Source organism: Ornithodoros turicata, chromosome 2 (genome assembly GCF_037126465.1).
Source record: "Ornithodoros turicata isolate Travis chromosome 2, ASM3712646v1, whole genome shotgun sequence".
Taxonomy (NCBI): domain Eukaryota; kingdom Metazoa; phylum Arthropoda; class Arachnida; order Ixodida; family Argasidae; genus Ornithodoros; species Ornithodoros turicata.
The window spans coordinates 51,383,978-51,410,281 of NC_088202.1; the positions used below are offsets into that span (position 1 = coordinate 51,383,978).

Here is a 26,304-nt window from a genome sequence, read left to right on the forward strand (position 1 = left end):
GCCCGCTTCGAATGCATATATCCAGCGGTCACGCCCTGCTATTTTTGACTGATAACTGCACCGCCGTTGTACTGAATACAGTTAAAAGTCGATGTGTGTACGATAGTGAGGGTTCATAAGAACGGTTTCCTGCGGAGTACTAGGAACTCGCGAAAATCATTTCATGGTCCCATTAAAGTACTTTTTTTTTAACAGTGAAGAAGCGCGAAGATGCGGTGCGTCCTCCCATACGTTGCCGGAAAAGATCTCCTGCGATCATAGGATGGGCCGTTCCAACTGGCCAATAGGAGGCCGCTCCATATTGCCTCGCTTCTTAAGGAGGAGAGAAGAAGGTAACCGCAAATTGCGGTTTTGCTTGTGCGTAAATCGCGAATGACACACACACACACACACACACAAAAAACGCTCCTGTTATGTTGGTGTCGAGGTCAGAATCATCAGATGACAAACACCAGAAACCACACAACAGAAACCTCGCATATCACGGGCACCGGAAACCGTCAAGATCAGTCTGGTGTTTCTTTCGACAGGGGAAAATATTTGTCCGCCATTTTTTCCGCGAAATTAAAAACTTGGGAAATACTTATTTATTTTTATTGATTTATTCTTTCACACTGCAGACCCATTTGTGGGTCCTAGCAAGTGTGGACGTTCTTATTAATCCAACAATAAAAAGCATGATAATCTTGAATGACGACAGCTTCCTCATGCAACCTGTTCCAATCCGCCGCTGTGCTTTGCAAAAATGAAACCTTGGGAGCTTTCGACTTTTGATAACTGTAGTTCTAGAGACATCGCATGATTCAGTCTCCTGGATCCTGTAACTCGTCGAGTTAAAAAGAATGCAATGTCACATCCAAGTTTGTGATGAAGAAGCAATGCAAAAATTTTAGCCTTGCCCTTCCACGACGCACAGGGAGGGTCCTCAAGCTTATGCTTACACAACAAATCATTACGAGAAACAGTCCTTGCGTAAACAGAAGAGATAAAGCGAACGGATACTGGTAGCGATGACAAAATACTGGCATTGTCTGCAGCGCTCAGTGTTCGGTTCCTGCACTTTGGTGCCGGCCGTTCGTACGCTGGCCAGGGAGCAAGGCACGTATGCCATTATCTCGGGCTTATGCCTGGTTCATATTGTTGCATTTTCACGCGTTATGGATGCGGCGCGGCATGGTTGTCATGGCAAAGAAGTACGGCGAACCAAAAAGCATACGCGCCGCAAGAGTTGGGCTCGATCGAACTCCATGCGGTACGGATTACCTCCGGCTACGCAGCTGACCAATGAGCGAAGGCGCACTGGAGAGAGAGAGAGAGAGAGAGAGAGAGACGAACAAAGAGTGGAGGCATGATTGGTCAAACGCAGGCGTTTTCCGTATCAAGAACGCGTGTTTCTGAACAGCGTATCGTACGACAACCGCGTCCGCACCGATCTGTGCCGCAACGGAGAGTTGCAGTGTGAACCAGGCATTAGACTTCTGCATAGAGGCTTGTATGAGCTAGTCGGCATGCAGTGGCTTGGTAATGCTGCTGTGAAAGTCAGTTTTCGCAAGAGCTCTGTGGAGGAAAAGAAGCGAACACGTATCTCGACATAAAGGTCCCACGAAATATTCCCCAAATACGTCTCCACCCGAATTCGCGAATAATTAAAGGGACGGTCGCATCCGTCCCAGTCGATTTTGAAACTACAGTTTCTTTTTATTCCCCGCGGGCCGTGCACCGCTGACCAGTGTAATTCCATGCAAAATAGCGGCGTAGTCTGACTGTTAGTCAATGTAATACATGACAAGAGCACACGCAGGATGTTGAGAGTATGCTGGAATTCACCAAAATGGCAGAATGGGCCTGTTTGTACATGGCTGAATTAAAACTGGAGCATGAAACATGGACGAAGAAATACACGAGACGACACTTGCTCCACTATCAGCTGGTTTATTTGCAACACTTCTTTCCCTTCAGCAAGTCCTTTTACGAAGCGCTGCAAATAAACAAAGAAACCACGACGAAGCCTGCAGGCTACGATCGCTAATCGGGAAACATCTCCAGCAGCTGAGCCGGAAGAATTGGAGGTCGTTCTGTTCACCATTATCGCCGTACACGCCAACAACAACAACAACAACAATAAATGAAGAAGTGTTGATCACATGGGATGTTTCCCCGTGGTAGCCACAGGACCCTACCCCGCTTCACAATGGTTAATATAAGAGGATGAATTATGGTGAATTACGCCAACACAGGGATCTCACGGTTGAGGCCATGAGGCCTTTCGTGAGGGGCCTCACGGATGAGGTGATGGGTTCGGGCTCCTCTTTGCTGATACCAAACACTAACGTTAAACCTCACTGTGACAGTAACAACTGTTACGAAATTTATCCAAGCACAGCACGAAACCCTATAAGCAGTTTAATGTCGCGTAGTATCATTAGTACCTACTACCGACACAGTAGTTCAACACCGACGTGTCATGTGAACATGACGGAAAGTTCTTTTGAGGCTCCTGTGCCTCCTAGTGACTTGAAGACATGTCAGGCCACGAGGGTATTCACGAGGCGATGGCTCGTGACGATGAGGGGTCGTGAGGCCATGAGGGTCCTCATGAAAAGAAGGTACGTGAGGCCATGAGGGCCCTCATGAGGTGAGGGCACGTCAGGGTGAGGACTCGTGAGGCCATGTGGGTCCTCATTAGGCGAAAGTACGTGAGGTGCCGTGAGGACATGAGGGCCCTCATGAGGCGAGGACACGTGAGGATGAGAACCCTCAGATGAGGTGAAGATACGTGAGGACATAAGGGTTGTGAATAACCTCATGAGGTGAAGGCATGTGAGGATGAGGATGGTGAGGCCTTTCGGGATCCCGATGCCCTGAAGTGAGGTTTGTGAGGGCAAAATTTAAAATGGAATGCGAGGGCGACTGATGGGTAGTTACTGGTGAGGAAAATTTGGTGAGGGTAAGTGAGGCCAATGAAGTCTGTACTTCGTGAGGTGAGGATGAGTGAGGCTGCAGGAAAATGCCCACCTATGGCTAAGTGGCCTGGGGTAGCCAGTCTGATCTTGTCGTGACTTAAATCACAATTTTTTTTTCTTTTACTATCACATCACAACACAACAAATGAATCCTTTGATATAGTGGAGCAAGTTTCGTGTGTTTTTTGGTCCGTGTTTCATGCTGCAGTTTTAAATTCAATTATTCAAGACATCACTCCCTAATAACTAGAGAATGGATTTTTTGGCGCTAATCGGGGGCGCTCTTGACCGCATCCCCTCAGTGCCGTGTATGCCACAGGGAGTTTGGCCATTAGGAGGAGCCTAAAAAAGGGGCTCGACCTGTCAATCAAACTTGGGCGCATTTCATTGGTTACCCTTTTCCATGGGCGCTGCCATGACACCAAATTTTCTCCAAGACGGGGGATGGTGCTTGGAACGGCGAATCGGAGATTTCGTGACAAAAAATTTTGACAGACTACTTTAATTTCATACTGTTAGTATATATCCTCATGTACGCATCTGCAAAATCAGCTTCAAGTTTCGCTCCGCCATCGTTATTTATGCGAGAATGGGATGTTTCGTCGCTAACATTGGGCCTAGTTAAGACCGTGATACCAAGAAAATAGCAAGAAGGACGACCCTTATACGTAAGACTTTGCATTATATAATTGCATTTTATTTATACATACATCTTTGCTGATTTTTGATTCGATCTGCTTACATTGCGTGATTTAAAACTTCGTACTGGCAGTAGTCTGCTACGAAGAAGCGGTTGTACCGCTCTCTTGACCAATAATTTCTGTCAGCAACCATTTTTGCAATTCTGAGCCTTCCCATCATGACTCTCTCCATGCAGATGGCGTTGATAAAAGTGGGCTCAAAATCCGTCGTTTTGGTCCGTCACCAGTGATATCCATTTCAATCCAAATCAGTCGAGTTTCTCCAGAATGGTGACACCCAGTAAATAAGGGTGAGGTACGTATAAGTACTGGATGAATGTAATAATAGACAACTGTATTTCGACCTGTGATTGGCTAGATACAACGAAAAGTGGGTGGAGCCTCAGGTATAGGCAGGCCCCATTAATGGCCAGGCTCCGGCCCTTTGGCATACACGGCACTGCATCCCCTGGCGATGAAACTCCCCATTGATCATCTCGCAATAAAGTTGTTGTTTTTCTTGACCTCATAGCACACAGTATGCCAATTATCATCGCGGATGATATCGCTCTGCCTCCCGATAAGCTGAGAAGAGGGGGCGCACACCTTTTTATGTATCAACTTTCCTTCCAATCGAAAGATAAAACGATACGATTGTGAAGGTTGGTTGGTCTAGAACGATTTCTGCGACGGAGAGCGCTACCTGTTCGTGCCTAAAAATCCGCTCCTACTAATAACCAATGAGGGCGCCATCTTGAGAGAAAGGTGCGGCTGCAATTCATGCTAGCGGGTTGTTCTGCTTCACCCTCTGTCTGCATCGATCACAACGTAGAAGAAAACACGCAAGCAAGCTGGAATATCCATGCAGACAAGAACAGTACCTGGATTGTAGTAGTCGTAGACACGAACCGTACTGGACTGTATCTTTCCCACGACATATTCCCTCGTCAAGTTGAACTGGATGCAGACGTGTTGTCTATGAGGAATCTCCGAGAGGTAGAACACCACACTACGCTTCGTCAGTTCGTACAGGTCTATCACTTTGGTGTCCATTAGCTGTAAGTAATTGTTCGATTGTTGTAACTGATAGTAATTGTAGATAGTAGTTGATGCAGATAGTAGACTGTAATAGATAGTAGTAACTGTATGTAAGTGATAATTGTTGGGATTCATGGGGGACAATGAAGGTAATAGCGGTCGATAAACGATAGGAGGCAAGAAAAGCACAGATGGGCAGAAAAAGGATGAAAAAGACTAGAACACGCGAAAAGTTGACAAAGCAAAAAAGAAAAGCCATTCGTGGGGGGACGCCTTTGTTCCCCATGTTTTACGTCCTCCAATCGCTTCACAGACAGATCACACACTGATATGTTTACAGCCCTTTGGTAATGCCTTTGAAACACAGAATGGTCCTGCATAATGACAGTTTAGGCACAGCGGAAATATGTTCCTGCATTGCCCATCTTTCTGCTCTGTGGTCGTAGACTGTGAAGTAGCTTCTGTACACGTAATACTCTGTAGCCTGGATGTTATTCGATGACATACTCTACCTAATATGTATATCCCCAAGCCTTACATAAGCCTAAGCATAGGCCAACAAGCCAGAAAGCTTCATGATTCCTCTCTAGAAAGCTGACGCTGAATATAGTTCACCTATCTGCCGCATGAGGTCGCAACATCGCCCACAGTGGTGACGATGTCGACTCACGCAGCCGGATGTGACAGCCGACGGACAGCATTTACATGGCTTCGAATGAGTACCCAACGTCAGAGCTCCAAGCCAAGCAAGTTCGTACATTTGGAAAAGCTTGGGTTCATGAGTGCGCTATTTTTGTACCGTTTTCTATTAACTGCCTTTGGTGCGAAATCCCCATTGACCACCGCTTCGTCTCACGTAACAACAAAAACCCTGTGTTTTTTCTGCAAGTGTTTCCAACGCGTTTTTTTTTTTTTTTTTAGGGAATGGGTTTCGTAAACATATAGTCGATGAGATCGTTCCTTTTAATCCACAACTTCACTGATCATGCAGATGTGGAACGGCAACGGTGCCTCTACGAACACTGTAGTGGGGTTTTCATTATTTGATGACCTTCAACGTTGTAAACGCGGGCGTGCACGTAGGATGTGCCAGGAAAACAATTTCAATATATGTTCTCTTAATTGTTGCCGTACATGCATTCCGCACGAAAAAAGAAAAAGAAAAAAACCTGGGCACGTATAGTAGTCGGGTTTCTAGCGCTATGTTTTTCCGTGAGTACTTCGCGCGTGGGACACCGAAACGCCAGGCATCAGTTTACAAGCTGAAAGCCTTCTCGAAGTACACGTCCGCGGATTTCCAACGATCGTTGTTAGGTATGGAATGGACAGCAGTGCTCGTTGCCGAAGCCTCTTGCATGGCCAACTGCGTGTTAACTCCTTTGTGGACGCGTCCAGTCTGAGGTCCTGTTATTTGTTAGGCTTCCTGTGCGACTTTCTTTCTCACACGGTAGATGCCGCCAACCCTCGGCATTGCTCATAGCCGGAACCATTCTACTATTTTTTTTTTTATTATTATCCACAGACTTAGGCATTTTGACCTAATGCCCTTAACACCTCCACAGATGAGTGCTGTACTTTACGACAGATCGTCGGAAATTGTAGTGCTGTGTACCCGAATCGACTCTAACTTCGCACTTTTGCAACGCAAACGAGACAGGTGGGCTCGACGACAGCCAACTTCAAACGCGTGCCGCGCCCGCGGGAAGCTGAGGGAAAGGTCGAGCCCTGTTTCGTTATCGCTTTCAACCTTCCAGAGATCAGATCCAAAGCTTCGTAATTTGAGTGAAGAAAGTGAGTTTTTAAGAAGAAAGTGAGGAAGTGAGACTTCGTGTTGTGTCTGTCCCTTCGTGTTCCCTAGTCTCGGGGTTTTTACATTATGCATGAGTTTTAGTGTCGTTCGGCTTTCCAGGACGGCGCCCTACCTCGATGCCGCTTTGTAAGATGCATTCACGCAAAAAAAAAAAAAAAAAAAAAGAGAGAGAAACGAAAAGAAGACCAGATGGCGGTATTGAAACAGTTATTTCAGGCATAAGCGATGGACGTTTGGCATCTGATGGTCCTGTCAGGCACTTGAAGTGTCTTGTTAAAGAAAGTGCAAAACATGGGCGTACCGAGAGGGGAGCAAGGGACGGCCGTGCCCCCCCCCCCCCTTTTCGACTGGAGCTCCAAGGTCGATTGTGAAAAAGAGCTTTCTTTAGTAATATGTCGTCATGATTATTCTTAGATGTCATACTAGGTACCTCTAAACACCGGCACAGTCTGCAACGTCCGCCTCCAGAACAAGATGTGTGTGTGAGTGGGGGAGGGGGGAGAGATTGCCCCCCCCCCCGAAGCACTTTGCCTTCCTCCCCTTTTGGAAAAAATCCTCGGAACGCCCATGGTGCAAATGAACAAAAATGAAGAAGAAAAGGAGAGGAGGCATTCCGGGCGGTTTGGTAAATTACTTCGTAAAATAATATGTTCTGTGTTTTCGTTGCAGCAATAATTCCGGTTGATGTGTCTTCTACGAAATCAAATTCCATGTGCAAGGTTGTATGCGCACTTTGTTGTTTTCACATTTTATGCAGGGTAATTGAAAGGAAAGAAAAGTTTCGGGGCAAAAATCGAAATAAAATCTTCGTGTACGGCTTGGGAAGTCTCAAAATTTCATGTGCTTCGTTAACCTATAATTATACTCCTCGTGTCATCTTCTCAACCAACTTCCCCGCGTAGCATTGATGGAATTGGTACGCAGCTACCAGAACAGATGCTCCAATGCTACATTTCGATTATGATGCGCTAAAGAAGAATGTGACGGCATGTATTCGGAGTAATGTGTCCGTACCGGGTCTCCTGCGTTCCTTATTTTTTAGACACTGTCTCACTGAGCTACATACTGATGGAACATGGCTTTTTCCCGGAAGCTTCGGGAGCGCACGAGCACCTATTCGAGCGAGCGCGAATTCAAATAAAGTTTTGAAAGCTTCAGCGCATATTAACTAGAGAAACGCTTTCGCCATTTTGCGAGAGAATAAGTGCATGTGTACAAAAACGTTCTTGACGAGATAGTGGAAGAAGGAAAAGAGTCACTTACTCTTTCGAGGTCGTCACGAACAGGCGAGAACCCACTGAGGAGGCCCACGTCGATGATGGAGGTGCCAATATCTTCACTGCCGAGGGACCTAATTTAAAGAACGTGTACGTAGGGCACAGCTGGATATTTAGATTCAGATAATAAATGGTAGAAGGAGATCACGGTTTCAAAGGAAAAGAAGGAAGGTGTCCTTGCTGTGAAGACACCAGTAAAGTTGAGACGGGTAGCTGCATTTTCAAGAAGAGGAGAGCGTTATGCCATAAACAACAAGAGTACGACACCGATGTATCGGAAGTGCCTGCATTGGCGTTCATCCTGTCGTGTGTTCTTTTAAATGCGATATCATTTCTTTGAAAGTATGAGACCGATATGGTAATGTTCGGCACCGCTTCACAGTCCAGTTGACCAAGTTTATCTTCCGAAAACAGATTACATATCAAATAAATAAGCTGGATCCGCACTCCCTCTACAGATAAGGAAGCCCAGCGATAGTAACATCATCATGAACTCAGCCAGGCACACGAATGGGAGAGCAGCGCAGGCAATATTGCTCGAGCTCGTCTCATTCGCGTTCGCACCGCAATATATCGCAAAATCCTCGATAAATACGACTACTTCCGCTAACGAGTGTGAGTTCGACGCGACCATGTCACGCGGAAAACGGTGTTACAATCCTAGTTGTATGAACACATCGGACGCTATCCCAGACTTGACATTCCACAAGCCGATCATAGACCCTCCGCGTCCAGCAGACATCATCCCACACGCCCGTCGGTCGCCGGGTCGCTCCCTGACTGGACCTGCACGAGTGGCGTCTTCTCCAATTTCGAGATAAGGAATTCCGGAATACTCTCAATATCCGTCTTCTGCTCTTGGAATGCATTACATCTAATTGCACAGAAAGTGCTCCACTAATTCGGGTCGGATTTTCGGCGTCATTGATGAACGAGGAGGAAAACGGCACTACAGTTTCAGAATCCGCCGGGAGGGAATCGACAACCATTTTAACGCACTCTTGAAGCTTTGGTGAAGCGCATCGCGTCAGTTTCAGGGAGAGGGGCCTCTCACTTTCGTGATGAAACCTCTCCCCCTCCTACGTCGCGTACCTCGGCTGAGAAGAAATCCGCGGGCGAACTCGATCATATTCAGTGTCTGCAGAGCGCGTCTCACGTGATGTCGTCCACGCCGCGTTCTGATGACATTTTTTATTACCTTTCCAGCCAGCTATGCTGTAAAACTTACATTTAGAGTGAAGCCGTCCAGTGTGATATCCACTAGCGAGGTAACGGAATTCCTCTTGTTTAGACATACTGCCCCCTTTTTTTTTTTCAGAAATTGTTACGGCATTCCGGATGTATTTAATTATTTCCGTTATGGTCACAAGAGCGGAAATGTTTTTTTCAGGGCGTACCTGCGCTCTCTCGCAATTTTATCAATCGAGAGCCAGCGCCCAAATAACGTAGATACAGATGAAATTATCGCCGAAGGCCGTAGACAGCATTTTTTGAGTTTTGACTGAATTTCACAACATGACCTAACCCTATGTGTGACATCTTCGGACTGACCCTGAAATATTTATCCATTTATATTTATATTTATCCATATGTATCCATTTCTTTCGCTTTGAGAAAGAAACTTTTTTTTCTTTCATTTGGAGAAAGTACTCTGACATAATATGGTATTACACTATTTGGAAACTGTTCGATGTATCAAACCAGATGGATTGACAGGGTAATTAGAAATATACGTAAGCAAATGAATAACAACCGTTATAATGTGCATTCTTTCAAGAGCTTTCATGACTATACTGTGATTGCTAAATATTACTTTAGTAGGAACTTTAAGGAAATACAAGATAGTTCTGGATCTGCACGTGCTAACCTTCCAACCTATAAGATAAAAAGGATAAGAACAGGGTGCGGTAGATGTCAAAGATGGTACTACGTACCAAAAATGTTTAATGCAGTACCCGGGTACGTACTTATGGAAGAAACAAAACGTTGTGCGAGGAAACTAATCAGAAAATGGTTGTTTTTGAAAACTTGAAGAGTATGGGCATGCCACTAATAACACATGTACCATGCATTTTCCATCTTGTATTGAGTTACTGAACTTGTATTGTATTGAATTGTGCCTGTGTATTGGCATTAATTGTACTCGTTCCTTGTTACACATATTACTGTAATGGGCTCTTTCTTTTGTTCCTTACTTGTTTTGTTTCTTTATTTCCTTTTCCTCTTTCTTCAAGACTATCTAAGTGCGTAAATACTGATATCAGTGACTGCCTGCCATCTTGCAAGGACGGCCCACATGCCAAAAGGCACAGGCCATCCTGTTTTCTTTTAAATGTATAAAACCACTACAGTAAAGTTTATTATTATTGTGCCTAGTCCGGTGGCCACTCCTGAATTCCATACTCAAACCTCCTAGTTTGTTTGTCTGCAATGCAGTAGAAGCAGGCCAAAGAAAAATGAATTTTAGACAATGGTGTGATCCCAGTCACAAATTGCCTGCGGATGTGCGTAATACAGTCGACCCCGTTTATCCGAACTTCATTTATCCGGATCCTGGGCTATCCGCACAAAAGAGGATGGGGACGGATTTGTCCCCATGTAGTTCACCCTCGTTTATCCAGACTTCAGCTTCCGGAATCGGACGAGAATTCCAGGGAGCAGAAGTGACTAATATCCAACAATCGGCTTCAGTTATCCGGTCATTGTCCAGGAAGGACACATAGATCACAGCTAGTCAAGCGAGGTCGAGAACCCTGGTCGTGGCCTCCTTTTACTGACACAAAGAGGGTGTTGCTAGGAAGGATTTTGTCCTTTTCGCATTTTGCACGTTACACAAAAGTAATCCACTGAGCACTGAAGGTCCGCAACGCGGACCCCTGCGGTGCAATCACAGATGACGACATCGTCAGTGCCGTCGCTTCCGATAGTGTTCAAGAAGAATCTGATGATGAAAGCGGGAATGCACCAGCTGTGACGGTAGAAAATGCGCGGGCGGCATTGAGAACAGCGCTAGTATTTTTCGAGCAACAGAACAATATTTCGCAAGTTAATGCCATTAGCAAACGTCTGCAAGAACTGGATGCGTGTACTAGAATGAAACAGATGACAATGGATAGTTTCCTGTGTAATGGTCAATACAGATATCCTTTTAGGATTACTCCGGATTTTCGTGTTTCACTTATCCGGTTCCTCCGCTATCCGGACATTTTCACAGGAAACGGAACCGTCCGGATAAACGCGGGTCGACTGTATTTACACTGCACGGGGGGTTGGGGGGCCCATCTCACCGACGGCGCGCTGCAGATAAATTTACCCCACTCACGCACGGCCTCCATCGATGCTTGAACTCAACAACTTTATTGCGAGATAATGAATGGGTAGTTTCACCGCCACGGGCGATTCTCTTGGTGGTGCTCGAACTCAACCACATGGAACCATACCTATATATGGTACATCGACGTGAGCACAGGATTACATACCTCGCACACACCGCCATGCTATAAGTTCTGTCTCTCCGTCTCTTGATATTTCCTTCCTGATCTGCGCCTAGAAGAGTCATCAAAGCTGGATCAACAGGTTGGATTCGTACTTTTCATCTTATTTTTATTTATTATTATCATTCACTCTCTCTCTCTCTCTTTTTGTACAAAGTTTCCTACATGGTCATAACGTGGACGGTTACAGCAAGTACGAACAGAGGCTATATCGCATTACCATATTTTCATTACAGCAACTTGGGCGACTTACTTCTCACAACCCGACCAATGATCTCGTGTACTTTCTTCTCTTCAAACTTAATTTCGATGTCGAACTGCAAGAGACAGGAAATTACAATACTGCATTATGTCTTAGTGTGACCGTTTGTGAAGGTAGAGAACATGACATGTAAGAGCTGACTGCCATTATTTTCTGCTTTACACGTTAACAAGGTATAATCGTCTTTATGTCTCCCCGTGCCTGTTAGTGTGGTCAGCAAATAGTGACCCTGCAGCGGTTAGCACCAATAGCTTTAATCAAAGACGAAGAAACCCTGAATGATTGTCTTTATCCGCGTTGTATCTGCTCCTGATTAGTGGTGTGCTGAACGACGTCACCGCGGCCTTGTTGCACCACAGAAGAAGAGTGGTTGACAAAGAACTCTGCTTCAGTTGAACGTAAGAAGTTAAATTCCGTAGGCAGAACACTCACGGAACGCTGCCAAAACGAGGTTCTCAAGCGCATTAAACTAAGATAGACAAAAGCACCACCGTTCGCACGAAAAGAAGGCACTCGTGAGGAACAGTGTCATACATTTTACTCCGCGAAAGTAAGGTATTTTGACGGTATATTTATACTAAAAAATTCTACGTATAGAAACGGCAAACATTCTTCACGATCTGCGAAAACGGGGCATTTGTTCACTGGCTTAGAAGAGAGGTGACAATGGGATCGACGCCTCTAAAGCTGGAATGTCAAGGCCAAAACGAGACGACTGGTCACCCTCCTCAGTATTTTTCTAAGCGGGCCTTCTTCGACGCCGCACGTCCACAAGGGTCAGCGCGCACAACACTGGGGTGCCTTAGACCCTCCGCTATACGAACACACTGCATGCCGCGAGCTGCAGCACCCCCCCGGACGTATCCCGCGTCGTTGAAGAAATTCAAGTCTGCCGTTGAAAAAGCGCTTCATGCGGTTTACCCAGTTAAAGATGTAGTAAAACGCCGAAAACAACTTGTTTTCAGAAGAGAGTTGCAGTTGCAATCAATGAACATTATGCCACCTACTCCTTTAATTAGTGTTTTTGTTTATCGCGAAAAAAAAAAGCCATTGTTGACGGTGGCCAATGACATCCTTAAGCAGCAGAAACGACGGCAATAAGACCCGCACAAGAATAAGCGCTCTTGGAATCCGTCCCTTCCCAATGTAGTCCCTCCGGGGTCTTGTAAAATTCCATGCAAATTACGCATCGTTAACTTTTTTTTAAACGACATATTTAATTGTCATAGGTGACATCATCGATAAATGTCCTGATGCAACATATCCATGTTTCTCTGCAGTAGCTGTCAGTGAGTGACACGGCTTCGCTTATTTATCGTGCTATTTCTCGAAACTGCTCTTCCAAACCACTCGAAATGTATTGCAGTGCAACTTCCGGGCGTGAAGTTAGCCGTGGAGTGGTGCCGAGGCAAGAAAGAGGCAAGTACGATATTTTGATTGTAACTTCGCGACTGAATATAAGTCGGGAGATACAACGTCGCTACGAAATAAACAAACCATTTAAATTTAATTTGAGATGACCTTGTTGTGGGCGCTTTAGTGCTCCTTTTAGTATTGGACCAATTTCATCGTTGCTATTTCACTGCATATTGGAGTACCACAAAGGACGTACTATTCTTGTGTTACTCATGACCACTTCCTTCCAATCGGAAGACAAAACCATACGGTTCTGAAGGTTGGTTTGCCTAGAATGATTTACCCGACGAAGAGCGCTACCTGTTAGCGCCTAAAAATCCGGGCCCTACTTATAGGTGGAGTTTTTATTGAGCTCAGGACTGAAAGCAGTACAATTGGTAGAGACAATAAAGGCGCAGTTTCAGAAACAGTATGTATGCCAATTTTGTAACTATGGAGGTACAAGAAGGTATTGCTTTTAGCGACCTCTCGCGAGAATTGAACTAAACCGTAACGCCAGTGTGACTTCCTGAATAGAGCGCATGCACATATGCATATGTAGACTGTTCTTTCACGATTTACGGTTTTTACAATAGTTAGAACGTGCTGTACCTCGGGTTCCACGTATTCTTCAACCCTTACTTACGTTAAGCCTACTTGAATGCACCAACGCCACAGGTCTCGCGTCAATGGTATTAACCGACAACGTAATGGACTGAAGTTCAGTTATTCAAAATGTCTTGCCACTGACTGAAGGTAACGAACCGACGAAAGAAAGAAGAGATGCCTTGTTTTGCTTCTTCAAGTGTTCCGAAGCAATCGGATAATGCTAAGAAAATGCAACTTCTCTGATTCCTGATTTGATGTTATTAGTAGCACTTTGTCAGTAATGAGTAACGTTAACAAAAGGGCCCAAAGAATCGTAAGCGCACCACGACCCACACTCCTTACACGCCTTGGAAAAGGGATGCTGAGCTCCTTTCGATACATTGTAGTGTATCGACCTGCTACCGGCTGCGCCGTTGTGACAACCCCTACCAGTAGGAAAAAAAAAGACAATTGGTTTCGTGGTTTGTATTATTGTGCCGCGTGCTTGTACTTATGTGGCGAATTTCCCCGTTCATTTTCATTAATTTGTTTGTTGTTGTTTGTACTTCGATCTCCGTAAATGTCTCGTTCCCATGCGTTGACATTCCATCAAGTTTCACGAATAAGAAGTCGATCATCGTCCACCGTGAATCGCTTGCGTGAAGATCGACAGGCTCGAGAAACAGTAATCGCGCATAGGCGGGTCGCTATCTCGACTTCACGAGTCGGACTCTGCAAAGATATTCCCTTCAGGTTTACAGAGCCCTTGGCCCGAGTAGCGAATTAGCTACTGAGCCGGCGGGCTCCGCCCTGATTGGTTCCAGGGATACGGAGTCAGAGTCGGAGAGAGCTTACGATTCTATAAAAGGCCACATCCTAGATTTGAAAGCGCCATGTTGTGAACTGGAACTCAGCAGCCCAGCTATTAGTACCATGTCAAACGCGCCTTGCCCGGCCTCGGCTTTCAATAGCCGCGGTTACATGAACTCGACAGAAGCGGGTCGAGTTGGGTTGTCGGGTTCGACAAGCACATGTAGACGGTGTCGGGTCAAGTTGACCCCCCGTCGCGATGAGCCGATTCAGTCCGAGAGCAGGGCGTAGGTTGGCTCGACTCGACACGCTCGGGCTAGGTTCGACGCTCGACTCGCTAGACGCCGCTGCAATCGCCTCCGGTTGAAGCGAGTCCAAAGTAAACAGCGTCGGGTCGGGTCCGACGCAATCCGCTATAGTCAACTCGACCCGCTCCTGTCGAGTTCATGTAAAAACGGCTGATGCCATATTGCGTATGGCTGCATGTAATGGATTCAGCCAAGTGGCCGAAATCCCGTGGACAACACTCGAAGCACACAACTGGAGCGCATTTTGGTGTTGAGATGTTATGTTTAATTGTCTCACCAAGTTTTTAGCCAAATATGGGGGACTTTTGACAGAGACCGTTTCCTCCTATACGTACACTGACCGCAACAACAACCACAAATAAATTAATGATAATGAATGAGGAAATTTGCCATGTAAGGTGCGGCCGATTACCCCATGGCAGAATGGTGCAGGATGAGATGTGTCCTGATGATGAGGTGATGAACGATGCTAAATAGGGTCGATAGTCAGCGGAGTCAGTAGGACATCAGAACGGTAGGCAAAACCACAACACACAAAAACACGCACACAGCACACAGGTACGCAGGCAGATCATAGAGCAGACCAGTGTCCCGGAGCAAAATCTTGAAATACTCAAGAGCTTGGCGATGGTCGATCTGGTTAGACCAAGGGTCGAGAATGGTTGCCAATGTGAATGGTGTGGCCGTGATCGACTGCAGGCGACACTGTAGGGGAGCTGCACTTTCGGAGGTGTTAAAATGGCAGTCGAGGAGCACATGCTTGGTATCCGCCAAAACAGCACAGCGAGAGCAGAGCATAGAGTCGGAGCGGCTGATCAGATGCTTGAATTGGGGGGTGAATGCAATCCCAAGACGAAGCCTGTGTATCAGCGACGCAAAATGGCGAGGCACACGAGAAGGCATGACGAAGCCAAAGTCAGGGTCCACTTCACGCATCAGAACTCTTGATGGAACACTAACCGCATGACTGTTATGATTAATGGGACATCTGATTTCTTATGTTATGACGTATTAAAGAATGGCAATTAGGAAAAAAAAAACTAGAATATACGGGGCAAGATGGTTTACAGACTGTTTGCAACTGACCTTGCACAGCTCGTCTTCAGATTTCTCCTCACGGTAGGAATAGGAAAAGAAGGCGTTAGCAGTTCCGTACCCTTTCACATTCAAGAAAATGTGCTCACACGTGCCTGTGACCTATAAGAAAGATTGAAGATCACGAGTATAGACTTGGAATTGTCAGTTCAAACTTCCTCTATTTCCACCATTCGGGACCGGGTAATAGGCAGATGGTGTCGGTCTGTATAACGATCTGAAGCAGAAACATGTCTTACTGACCGGGACCTTTTGGAGGATGTGGGAGTTGTCCCTCCTGATTCTGACAGTCGTGTTGAAGTCCCTGGCGTTGCTGAGTGTCACTTCGCATGTGAGGTCCATGTCTCCCTCCTTTGCAAACATGGCGTAGCGCGTCAATGCTTGCAAAGCAACGACGGTGTCCTGAACGAGAATAGAAACATAATAGAAATAGAAACCGTTGTCCTCTGTAGGTTTGAGGGGACACATATAACTGTCGTTAACACACATGACGGACTTGTCCCGAAGTGAACAGGCGATCATTAAAAAAGTCAAGTAAGAAGCAGGGCAGTTACTGAGGCTGTATGAAGTGTGCATCAAATACATAACTGCGAGGGTGCATGGTGGCGAAGCTTGAACTCGCAGCAACGATAAAAATAACCTGAAAACCATTTGCAGATGTCTACCCTAACAAATATGTGCATGTAGGATTCATTCTACAGTCGATTCAGTCGATGCATTCTACAGCCTAAGAGGCAATAGTGTGCTCTTTCACCATCTCACATGACAGGTGAAGGAAAGACGCGTCCCCGAAGAGGAGCAATGAACAAAATAAAGAAAAAAATCACCGGCGATCTTTTTCTGCGGGTGATCTATCGAACGTACTTTTGTTTTGAAAACGGTAACAGTATCAAGTGACCGAAGGGACCAGATGTTCTCATTGGGACGACCTTCTAGCTTTTATAATTAAAAAGTTAATTAACAATTTTTAGGTAATTAGTCATTCGACGGTTGAGCAACAGGTGGCCTTGAACGTCCGCCGGCCCAGAGATGATAGAAGTGAAAACAGGATGTCTATAGCACTTGTAGTTTTCTCTCTCTTTTTTTTTTTTTGAAAAATCTATATATATACAAAAAGCCAGCCTGTATATTGACAAAGAGACCGTTCAGAGCAGGCCCAAGGTGAGCTAAAGCTGTCAAGGTTTCACCGTGGTACGCTGGTCGCTTGTAGCAGGAACAACGTTTCGGAGCGTGCTCGATAGATAGCATCGTAAGCCGCCTTTCCGCGATCACGTCATTTCACTAAAAGAAGACGTGAAGAAGAGAACCGAAGCGGGAGCATACCGTGATAACGCCACGGGCACATATTTTGTCTCATTTCACTGTAGAATCTATTCTGCATGACAAACACAGCAGTCAGAATGAAGAAACCTAGTACCACAACGCGCTCAACCAGTGTTATGCTCTTCAAAGGGGCATTGATGCGACCTCACAAATATGAAGCAAACATTTGCTAGTGCGAAATGTGAAGCATTGAGTTTCTATACTATTTTCGTTTCAACTTTTTCTGCTCGGATGTGTCAAAATAACTGGGGCTCGAATGAGGTATACGCCGCAGGAGCCTTATTATTACGAGAGACGCCTGTGGACTTTGCATACACATCCGTACATCACATCCATACCACCCTAGGGGCGCAGCATGTAGGAGGCTCGCACCGGCTTCATGGTTCTCACATTTATTGAATATGTTCTTCCTACCGGCGTGATCTTACCTGTGTTGATTTAAAGGCACCTGAAGGCTGCAGCTGTTGGTTCATCCAGTTAATGTAGCTGTTAATGTATGGAAGGCCCTCGTCCTCGTTGATAAATGCCATGATAGCATAAGACGTGGCTTCTATGCTGTGTGGAGTATTGGCGGCGCTAATATGGCGGGTGTTGTCACCTACATTAGGAATATAAAACAGTGTGCGTCACACAAACCTGCGTTTGAACTAAGGCCAGGATCATTGTAGGTACGAGTGCTCAATGAGTTCTGCGGGGTATCAGCTCAATTATGGAACGCAGCGATGTTTATTTAAAATTATGGCAATAAGGAATCTAAACGTCAGGTTCTAGTGAATAGGGCATCTACACCTTCTTGTGCTTTTTTGGAGTATACTTCTTCAGTAACAAAGAGGGCATCAATAATTGACGTCTGCTATTTTTTTGATTCCGTGCTAGCAACTGCGACTATGAGCGGCATACAGACGTGATCAGGGGCAGACGACAGCAGGACGGGATGGGGAACAGGGGGCTAGTATGCATCGTGGGTCGACTTCTGGGTCAACTGTGCTGACATTCGCCTGGAAAGTCAATCGGAAAACCTAGGGAAAACCCCTGACAACACAGCCGATGATACAGGATTCGTACCCAACACCTGCCAGTTTTCAGGACACTATTGAAGCCGCCGTCAACGCGCGGATGATTTTACCCACTTAGCAATGCCTCAAGTTTTACAATCTGTTGTATGACGCGTCATCTTTGGATTACAACGTAGTACTGGCAAGAATGTCTCTGAGAATTATACCGACACAAAACATGCGTTGTGGGGATTATAATTTCAGATGGACAGGAGCAGACCTTCGCAGGTCGGCCACGATCTCTGGCTCGCCGATATTCCATATCGCGCAACAAATGCATGTGCCTGGCGGCAAACATCCCGAAAACGCGCTCCGGCTAGTGGGAAGGCGATCGGAGAGGAAACTTCGCTCTAAAACCCCGTTCTCTCGGCACTGAGTTGCCACTTTTTTCTGCTTGCACTCCCTAAATCCAGACTTGGACAAAACGTCGCTAAAAGTTGCGAAGTTTAAAATAGGTGCGTAGTTATACCAAAAATTACTGTCATTGGTAGCTTGAACGAATTATGTATCTTCCTAACAGTATGATTAACACCTTTGGGGTAAATGGAGCATTTCTAGCTGAATACAATGTTCTAGAGAATGCTGCCACCAGCACCAGTTAAACAGTTTGGCGTTACGGTTATTGGTGCGCACCACAAAATACGCGGTGAAATATCGTGCTCTAATTGCACTGCACTTTGCTCTGACCCTTGGAGTGGGAGTTGAAATTAGGAAAAAAAAGTAGAAGATGGTGGCTCCTACAAAACACAGGAGCCGGCTACTCCAAAACATTAAAATAGAAATCAGTAAGCCTAGAAAGTTAGATGTGCTGCAATGTCCACAAGAAATGTCATTAAGGTAGCTGTCGCACGCTGTCTAAAATCCCTCGGACATTCTAGACTTAGTGAAGCTCCGACCCTGGAACCCCATAGTAAGACTGGTAACGTGAACCTATGAAACCTAGTTTGATTTGTTCGCGACCATAATACCGAAAAAAAAAAACTTTAGTTACTGCACTCAGTGACGGCTTTAAAATGCAACAGAAAGGGGGATATTACATTAGGTTACATGAGAGAAAAAGAGTGAGATTACGAATTCAAGAAGTGTCAAATAGCAGATTGTAAACACGAAAGAAGAGAGTGATATGACAGCAAGGACTGCGAGCTCATTTCCACAGGCTCGTTCACTCCTTTGCATCTGTTCTGTGTATGTATGGATACGTAACAGAAATAAATTTGAAATTTGAAGAAAAAAATGCAATGTTGTATTATGTGGAATTAGGTGCACAACCGGGTATTGAAGACTCGTAATGACTACAAACAGGGATGCACCTCGGGAAAGTCTCCTAGGGCCGCTCATTATTTCATTCCCCACATCACCACCATCAATGGGATAGAGAATCGCCTCTGGCCATTAAACTCCCCATTCGTTATCTTAGAACAAAGTAGTAGTTGTTGTCTAACTCCCTGGCTAACTGCGCCCAGGCTTTCGCACCGGGTGGTATTTTTGTTTTCAATGACCCCTGTATGTTTACCAGTAATAAAAACGCCTCCCTCTCCTCTGCACTGTATTGTGCACGTGAAGCCATCGGTACACTAGACTGATATCAAGTTTGCAAGTCAAACGCAAGCAGAACAGGCACTACCAAAGTAACAGGCGACACCCGTCGGAAGCGGAAATGAAGCCCTGTCGTGCAAGCTTCTTCCTCATGCTACGAGGAATCAAGCCGAATCCCCTTCGAGCTTCGAGACGCGCAGCCATTGGCCGAGGGCGCGCACGTTTACGTTTGAGACACGGACGCTCCCTTGAGGGGATGTCCGCGCTCAGGCCGCCCGTAGCACAGGGTCCCTGGGCGAAGTTGGCGGTGGTTTGGGACTACTGCCATTAGTCCGCTGTGACTAGTCAGCCCACTTATACCCCTGTCACACGGGCATTTCGATCCTTCTCGAATCCGATTTGCATCGAACTTCCCGAGCACGCTCGAGTTTTGACGCTGCTACACGGCCACTTTCAATGCGCATTGAATGGTTGACCTGTGCAAATGAATAAACGGAACTCATTAATTTCGCGTTTCCTATATAACAACGATATTAGTGGTAATTTATCGTATACCGATGTAAGCATCATTTGTAGCTTCGCGCGCATGTCCGTCTTAAGTTATGACAGTTCACTGGGTCGAGGATGCAAATGGCGGCCGTCGAGACGTCTTGAAATTCTCAATCCTGTTATGGGAACTGTCTTGAGTCAAGCAGGATCAAAGTTCGATCCTGCTTGGAAGCGGCCGTGTAGCACCATCCGATCTGCATTAGGTTCAAGCAGGTTCGGTCGAGCAGGATCGAAAATACCCGTGTGACAGGGGTATTACATTCACTCGCTTGTTCAGAGGAATGAAGCTCATGTTCGATATGCATGGACCGCTTTCCATGCCTCTTTTCCTCTAACGTCGCCATTGCGCGTTTCTTGTTTCCACGTTCTCTCAAACCCACTCCATGGCGGCCTGCTGCTGCACTGCACCCTTACCCATACTGCACGAGCCGGCTACCGGCTTTTTTACAGGCTTTTTCACATTTTCACTGTCGCTAAAAATCTCATGATCTGCTGGAGAAAGTCGCTAAAAAGGTCGCTAAACCGAGGAAAAAGTCGCTAAATTTAGCGACAGAATCGCTAAAGTGGCAAGACCGTCTCTTGATGAGTGGGGCGAAGCGCAAACACGTTCAGCTGAGCTGTCAAATGAAATATACTCAAAGTCAAATACGAGACGGCGGGGTTAATTCACATGTATGAAAAATAGACAAAGGGTACCTTCTCTGTAGTTTGCAACACCTTTGAGCCATCCAAGAACACTCTGCTTCCTTGGGCTATTTGCTAAGGAGAGGGCGTACGCCGATAAGGCTAGCGTGTAAGGATCTGTACTTGCACGGAGATTGCTTTCCAGAAATGCTGACGCCTGGGCTCTTGCAGTCGTCATTTGGTTTCCCATCTATGAAAACATCGTTCAGATACATAGTATGGAGTACAGAGGAAGGATGACCAATAACCGTGTATTCACGCGACCGACACATCCACGGCATATTCTACATGAAGACACGACAGAAAGCTTCTCATGAAGCGGAAATTCCACAACGTGCTTATGTTGGGTGTTCTCACGAGGCCGGGACTGCGTACTCCGTACTTGGTAGACGACACGCGATATTACAAACGTTATTGCCAGCTCGCCAGCAGACGCTAACCTTCAATTAGGCCCCACTTCTTCCTTTGCTAGGACTGGAGTCACCAAATAAGCTTCGCTTGAGAGTAGCGACACTGGGCTCCACAGGCGAACAGGGAAGCCATTTTGTTTCCCTTCGGCACAAGCGCCATTCCCAGTAGAAGAGCAGAGACAGCTAAGGGTCGATTCACATGATACAACTTTAGTTGCGCGCCACCAGGTTGCACCGTGTGAACGGCGAGGCCCCGGTTGCGCAACCCGAGTTGCAGGAGCTGCACGGCTGATCGCTCCACGGGCGATTTCTGCTGCAACTCTAGGTGCAACCTGTCAAACACATGGCTCATCCTTCGAAGCGCGTCCAATTGTAACGATTGGTTGCCATGCGCAATTTCTGTGACGAAACATCCATGTGTAAGTTGTTGCAGCGGCAGTACGTGGGACGACAAAATTATCACTGATCAGTGAAAATTATAGAAGTCGCAACGGGTGAAAGTCGCAGTGCGATCGGACGAAACTGATGACAATTATGTTTTTTTCGCGCCATCTGGCGAGCTCGGTGACCACTACGACATTCCGAGGTGGTCGCCGTGTAAAAGGGACCTATTTGGGGCAACTTTGGTTGCGCGCAACCCTTGCGGGAACCGAGTTGCAGCAAAACGTTGCATCATGTCAATCGACCCTTACATAACAATGCTCGCCCTGGAGGCCGTGGTTGGAGAAGCACGTGTGATTGTCGTGCGGCCATATCAATGTATTGTCGAAACGAAAGGCGAGTGGGGGTCAGGGTGAGCTCAAGGCTGTCAAGGTATCGACCATGGGGATCTGCTCACAGCAGGAACCACATTTCGGAGCGTGCTCGATAGATGGCATCGTGAGCTCCGTCAGGTGACGCTGACGTGGCGCGGAAACAACATGGCCTCTGCTGCTTGCGCTTGGAATGTAGAAGCTGGCCCTTGGAAGATTATTTAGTGAATCGAGCTAGGACTGGATAAACACGAAACAACAGCAACTTGTTGCAGAGCTACAACTTGCAGAGGTGCTGATGCATACTGCAGCGTATTGCAGATGAAAATAACCTATAGTTTGAATAGCTATTGTTGACGCAGTGGTTTAGCTTCAGTTGGACAGCTAAGTCTTCGGATACGCACTTCTCAACGGTCAGATTCGTATAACCTGGATAATCAAGCTTCTACAAGCACGAGCCGCGTCTCTTGGCCCTCTGACGGTCTCTGACATAACCACCTTTTATTGTCGCTTAATTTAGTTTAATAATTAGGTGTTTACGTCGCGAGACAACTGAGATTATGAGCGACGCCACGGCGGTCGGTTTGTGGATTGCTTTTGCCCACCTGAGGGTTCTTTAACGTGCGATGAAAGCTCATCATACAGCACCCCGTATTTAACGTCCCTCGCGAAAGACGGCGTGTCTAAGCAACTTGTACCCTGCCACCAAGTTGCTGGCGTCCTCGGCCGGGTTCGAACCCGCGATGTCAGGATCACAAGGCGAACACGCTACTGGCTGAGCCACCGAGGCCGGTATTGTCGCTTAGCAAACGCGGTATTCGCTGTGCGACCGCACAGCATTCACCGTGTTAGCTGTACACGGGAATGCAGGACGTTGAACGCTCACGTGACAGCAGAAACATCACATGTTCTTCGAATCTCTCCGTGGAATGTTCTGAGAAATGTAGCCTGCGTGAATACACGGTAAGAGGATAGGAGAATACGCACCTGCACACCGTCGTTTGCGCACTCCGTCAGGGTTATTAGCACGTACGCTGTTAGTGGTACAGGTCCTTGGATGCCTCCCTTGAAAGGTAACGAAACTGTAGAAACTGGAAGCTACGGCATGTTGCCCCATGCCCCAGTCTTCAATAGAAGGCTTGTGGGCGAAATGCATGCAACTAAGACTTCAGATAACATGAGATAACTGATGTTCTGAGGCTGGAACAACGTAGAAGGGACAATCACATACAAGGCCTCAAGTTGCCTAAGAAATTAACGATGAAAGATGAAAGTCACTGAAAAGGTTAGCCAGCTGTAGGACTCGAACCCATATCTTTTGGATTACCGGTCCAGGGCTCTACCAATTGAGCTAAGCTAACACGCCTTCTCAGCGACTTCCAGGGTGCGTCATCTGAAGGGACAAACCAGTCTCTCTCTCTCACTCATTCTCCTTTCACACTTGCATTTTTGCACACTCATACACACATTCATACGACAGGGATCGACGCAAGCGGCAACTAAGACTGTTTGTGTAGCGAATTTTCACCACAGGCGATTATTTACGTATATCCAGGGATCCCAGGTTTCCGTGGTAAAAAATTTCGGAATTTTTCGAGGGTCTAAAAATATTCCTAGATAGCTAAAAGAAATTCCCCTCCTTTCGCGAAAAGAAAGAAAAGAAAAACATCATAATCGTCGCAAGCCGGCATGGTAACCTCTCGTTGTCGCTAATCTCCGCGCAAAGGTGCAACTTTGAAATATTACATACACGTTTCTTGCAACAATCTGACTGAATTTCCAGGCTTCACAAACTTCACTAGTCACCACCTGAATAAGTTCCGCGAAGTGACACGCTTCCTCACGTAGCGCAGAAATGTGCGCTCCTGTTCACATAATAGGCCTATATCCACGAAATCGTCGCTACTTATAATATCAATATTGTTGTTATTGTTAGCAATCCACCAACATTTTCCTTCATGAGGCACTGGCGTTGGGAGCGTAAAACAAGTTCCTACCCAAACAGCACAGAATCTTGGTCAAATATTGGCTCGACGTCCAATATTGCCAAAGCTTGTCCCATGCATATTGGATCTGCATTCCCAAGATTTAGCCAGTATTGTCTGTTTATTGGGTATAATGGCCCAGTAAGCACAACAATCTACCAATATTGGCTAGGTACTGGGCATATTTGCCCAATATTTCTGCTCTTCCAATATTGACTATGTGTTGAGAATAATGGCCGTTACTGAATAACTGTAAAAAGAGAGAAACTACCACAACAACACAGGATATCCCGTGGATGTACGATTAATGTCTTAACATCCGTGGTCATATTCGTACGTCCGACGGATACCCTTCTGATATCCGATGCCAAATCGTTTGTGTGTGCCGCGCACAGGTGCCAGTATGGTCGACCGCGAGCGAGCTGTCGCAAAAAAATATACAACAAGACTTTTTGTACCGAAATTAATGAAATTGAACATCACGTGGAGTTGCCTCATATCGGGCTCCTGCAAAAGTGTCTGTAGATTTGGAAACTGCTGTGAAAATAGAACACTAGCTGTAGAGGCACCAACTCAGGCTGATTATTATTCAGCATGAGTTCCTGCCTCTCCTTTGTCCTCGTCCAATTGGCTGAAGTTTGCCACGAATGGGTATGTACCAACTACCTCGCATGGCTACCTTGGTTCATTTGTGTCTTTGGCGTGAGACTGCTGAATGTAAGTATTTCGCCAGCTTGCTGTGTTGGATACGACGGCAAAATTATGTAGACATATTTGAAGTATTCTTTTATTTCTAGAGGTGCATCTATTCTCGTAAACCAATTGTCTCTTTATTCATATTCTCCGCAGATCTGTTCTAACCGTCACTGACTTTGTTTTGGTTGGCTGGCTGGTGGAGTAACCGGAGCGAGGAGCGAGTTCTCACAAATGTGTTCGTAAGTGGTCATGCAGAGAAGTACTGTTATTCCCCATCTAATCAGTAGTAGTTAGGACATCTGCAGGATTGAACAGTCTTGTAACTCGGATTCCGCCTTGTACCTGCGTGAATACTTTGTTCCTTAATACATATTTTGTTACTTTATCCCATACTGCTGTTGTCGTTTATTTCCAAATTCTATATAAATGCCCCAAAACAGCTAATACAGCAACGTCCATAAACCGTCTCTTCATCACACCCCCATCGCCCCTGCGGATATTCGACGGACGTCTCTGCGGACTCCCCGTTTCCCTCACTCGGACCTCTGAGCGTACATATTACGGACCACACGCTTTACTTAGAGCTAGGGTTCTGCGTTTTCGGGTTTAATAGAAAAGCATCGAATTCAGAGGAACATTCCGGGAACCATGACAGAAAGATTGCTGTACATGTCCAGCTTAAGATTCCAACATGCCAAGCAGGCTTTCCTTTATTACTCTTCTTTTCTTGGAATTTGCTATGTTTGGATGACCTGCGACCACATTGTGTGTTCCAGAGTCAGTCCTTTTTGTCCCGGATCGGGTGTGCTGGTCGGAAAATCATTCTTTTGCCATTGTAAGTGCCCCACCGCGCTCGTGAACCTTTTAGGGACGTGACGTCAAGTAGAATCCCGGTCACTGGCCTTACATTGTTTAGTGGAGAGGTTACGACAGTACATACACCTCCACTTTCCACGTACGGCGGTCCTGTCATTCCGCGGCATCCGAGATGGGAAGGAAAAGGAAGATTCTCGGACTACGTTTACGAAAATCAAGATTTTGAACTCTCACACAAGGAAGCTGTTGTGGTACGCAAGTATTGTCATGTGACAGTTAATGTGGGCTGCGGAAGAGGTGCTGCGCGCATATCGGAGCACGTGCAATCGCGGCGCACACGAATCTGAAGCATCATCCTAACGAACAAGGTGAACAAATTCCTTCCGGTTGTTTCTTACAGCACTTATAGAACTCGACTAATTAGTGAAAGGCAGCAGCTGTTTCTTAGAGGGACTTACATTTGGACATGTTCTTAACATATTCTGATACTCAGCAGGTCAGTCCTCCTACCAAGCAGCGTTAGACACGCACAGCATTGAAATTACATTGTAATTGGCATTCGCCGATACTTGTCGGGTAAACCATGTGCACGCAAGGAAAAACATCGAAAAACTTCGATTTCGCGAAGATCAATAAATATCGAAAAACATACGCCGAATCCGCCCAAAAATAAACATCGAGAGCGCGGAACCTTATTTATAGCATATCCGAATATCCGGTTTCGGACATACCAGATATATCCATAGGACAGTCTTGTGTTTTTGGGCAAATGAAATTT

General features: G+C 46.1%; 1 protein-coding gene across 1 annotated transcript in view; it reads right to left on the reverse strand.

The window, feature by feature from the left end:
• Positions 1-26,304, reverse strand: part of LOC135385395 (complement C3-like) — a 178,998-nt gene that overhangs the window by 17,342 nt on the left and 135,352 nt on the right. The window contains exons 32-40 of the mRNA XM_064614685.1: positions 23,017-23,094; positions 20,880-21,057; positions 17,472-17,641; positions 15,964-16,122; positions 15,712-15,822; positions 11,516-11,579; positions 11,248-11,314; positions 7,755-7,842; positions 4,525-4,699 (exon numbers count right to left, since the gene is read on the reverse strand). Of these exons, the coding sequence (XP_064470755.1) occupies positions 4,525-4,699; positions 7,755-7,842; positions 11,248-11,314; positions 11,516-11,579; positions 15,712-15,822; positions 15,964-16,122; positions 17,472-17,641; positions 20,880-21,057; positions 23,017-23,094 (1,090 nt within the window). The remainder of the gene's footprint in view (positions 1-4,524; positions 4,700-7,754; positions 7,843-11,247; positions 11,315-11,515; positions 11,580-15,711; positions 15,823-15,963; positions 16,123-17,471; positions 17,642-20,879; positions 21,058-23,016; positions 23,095-26,304) is intronic.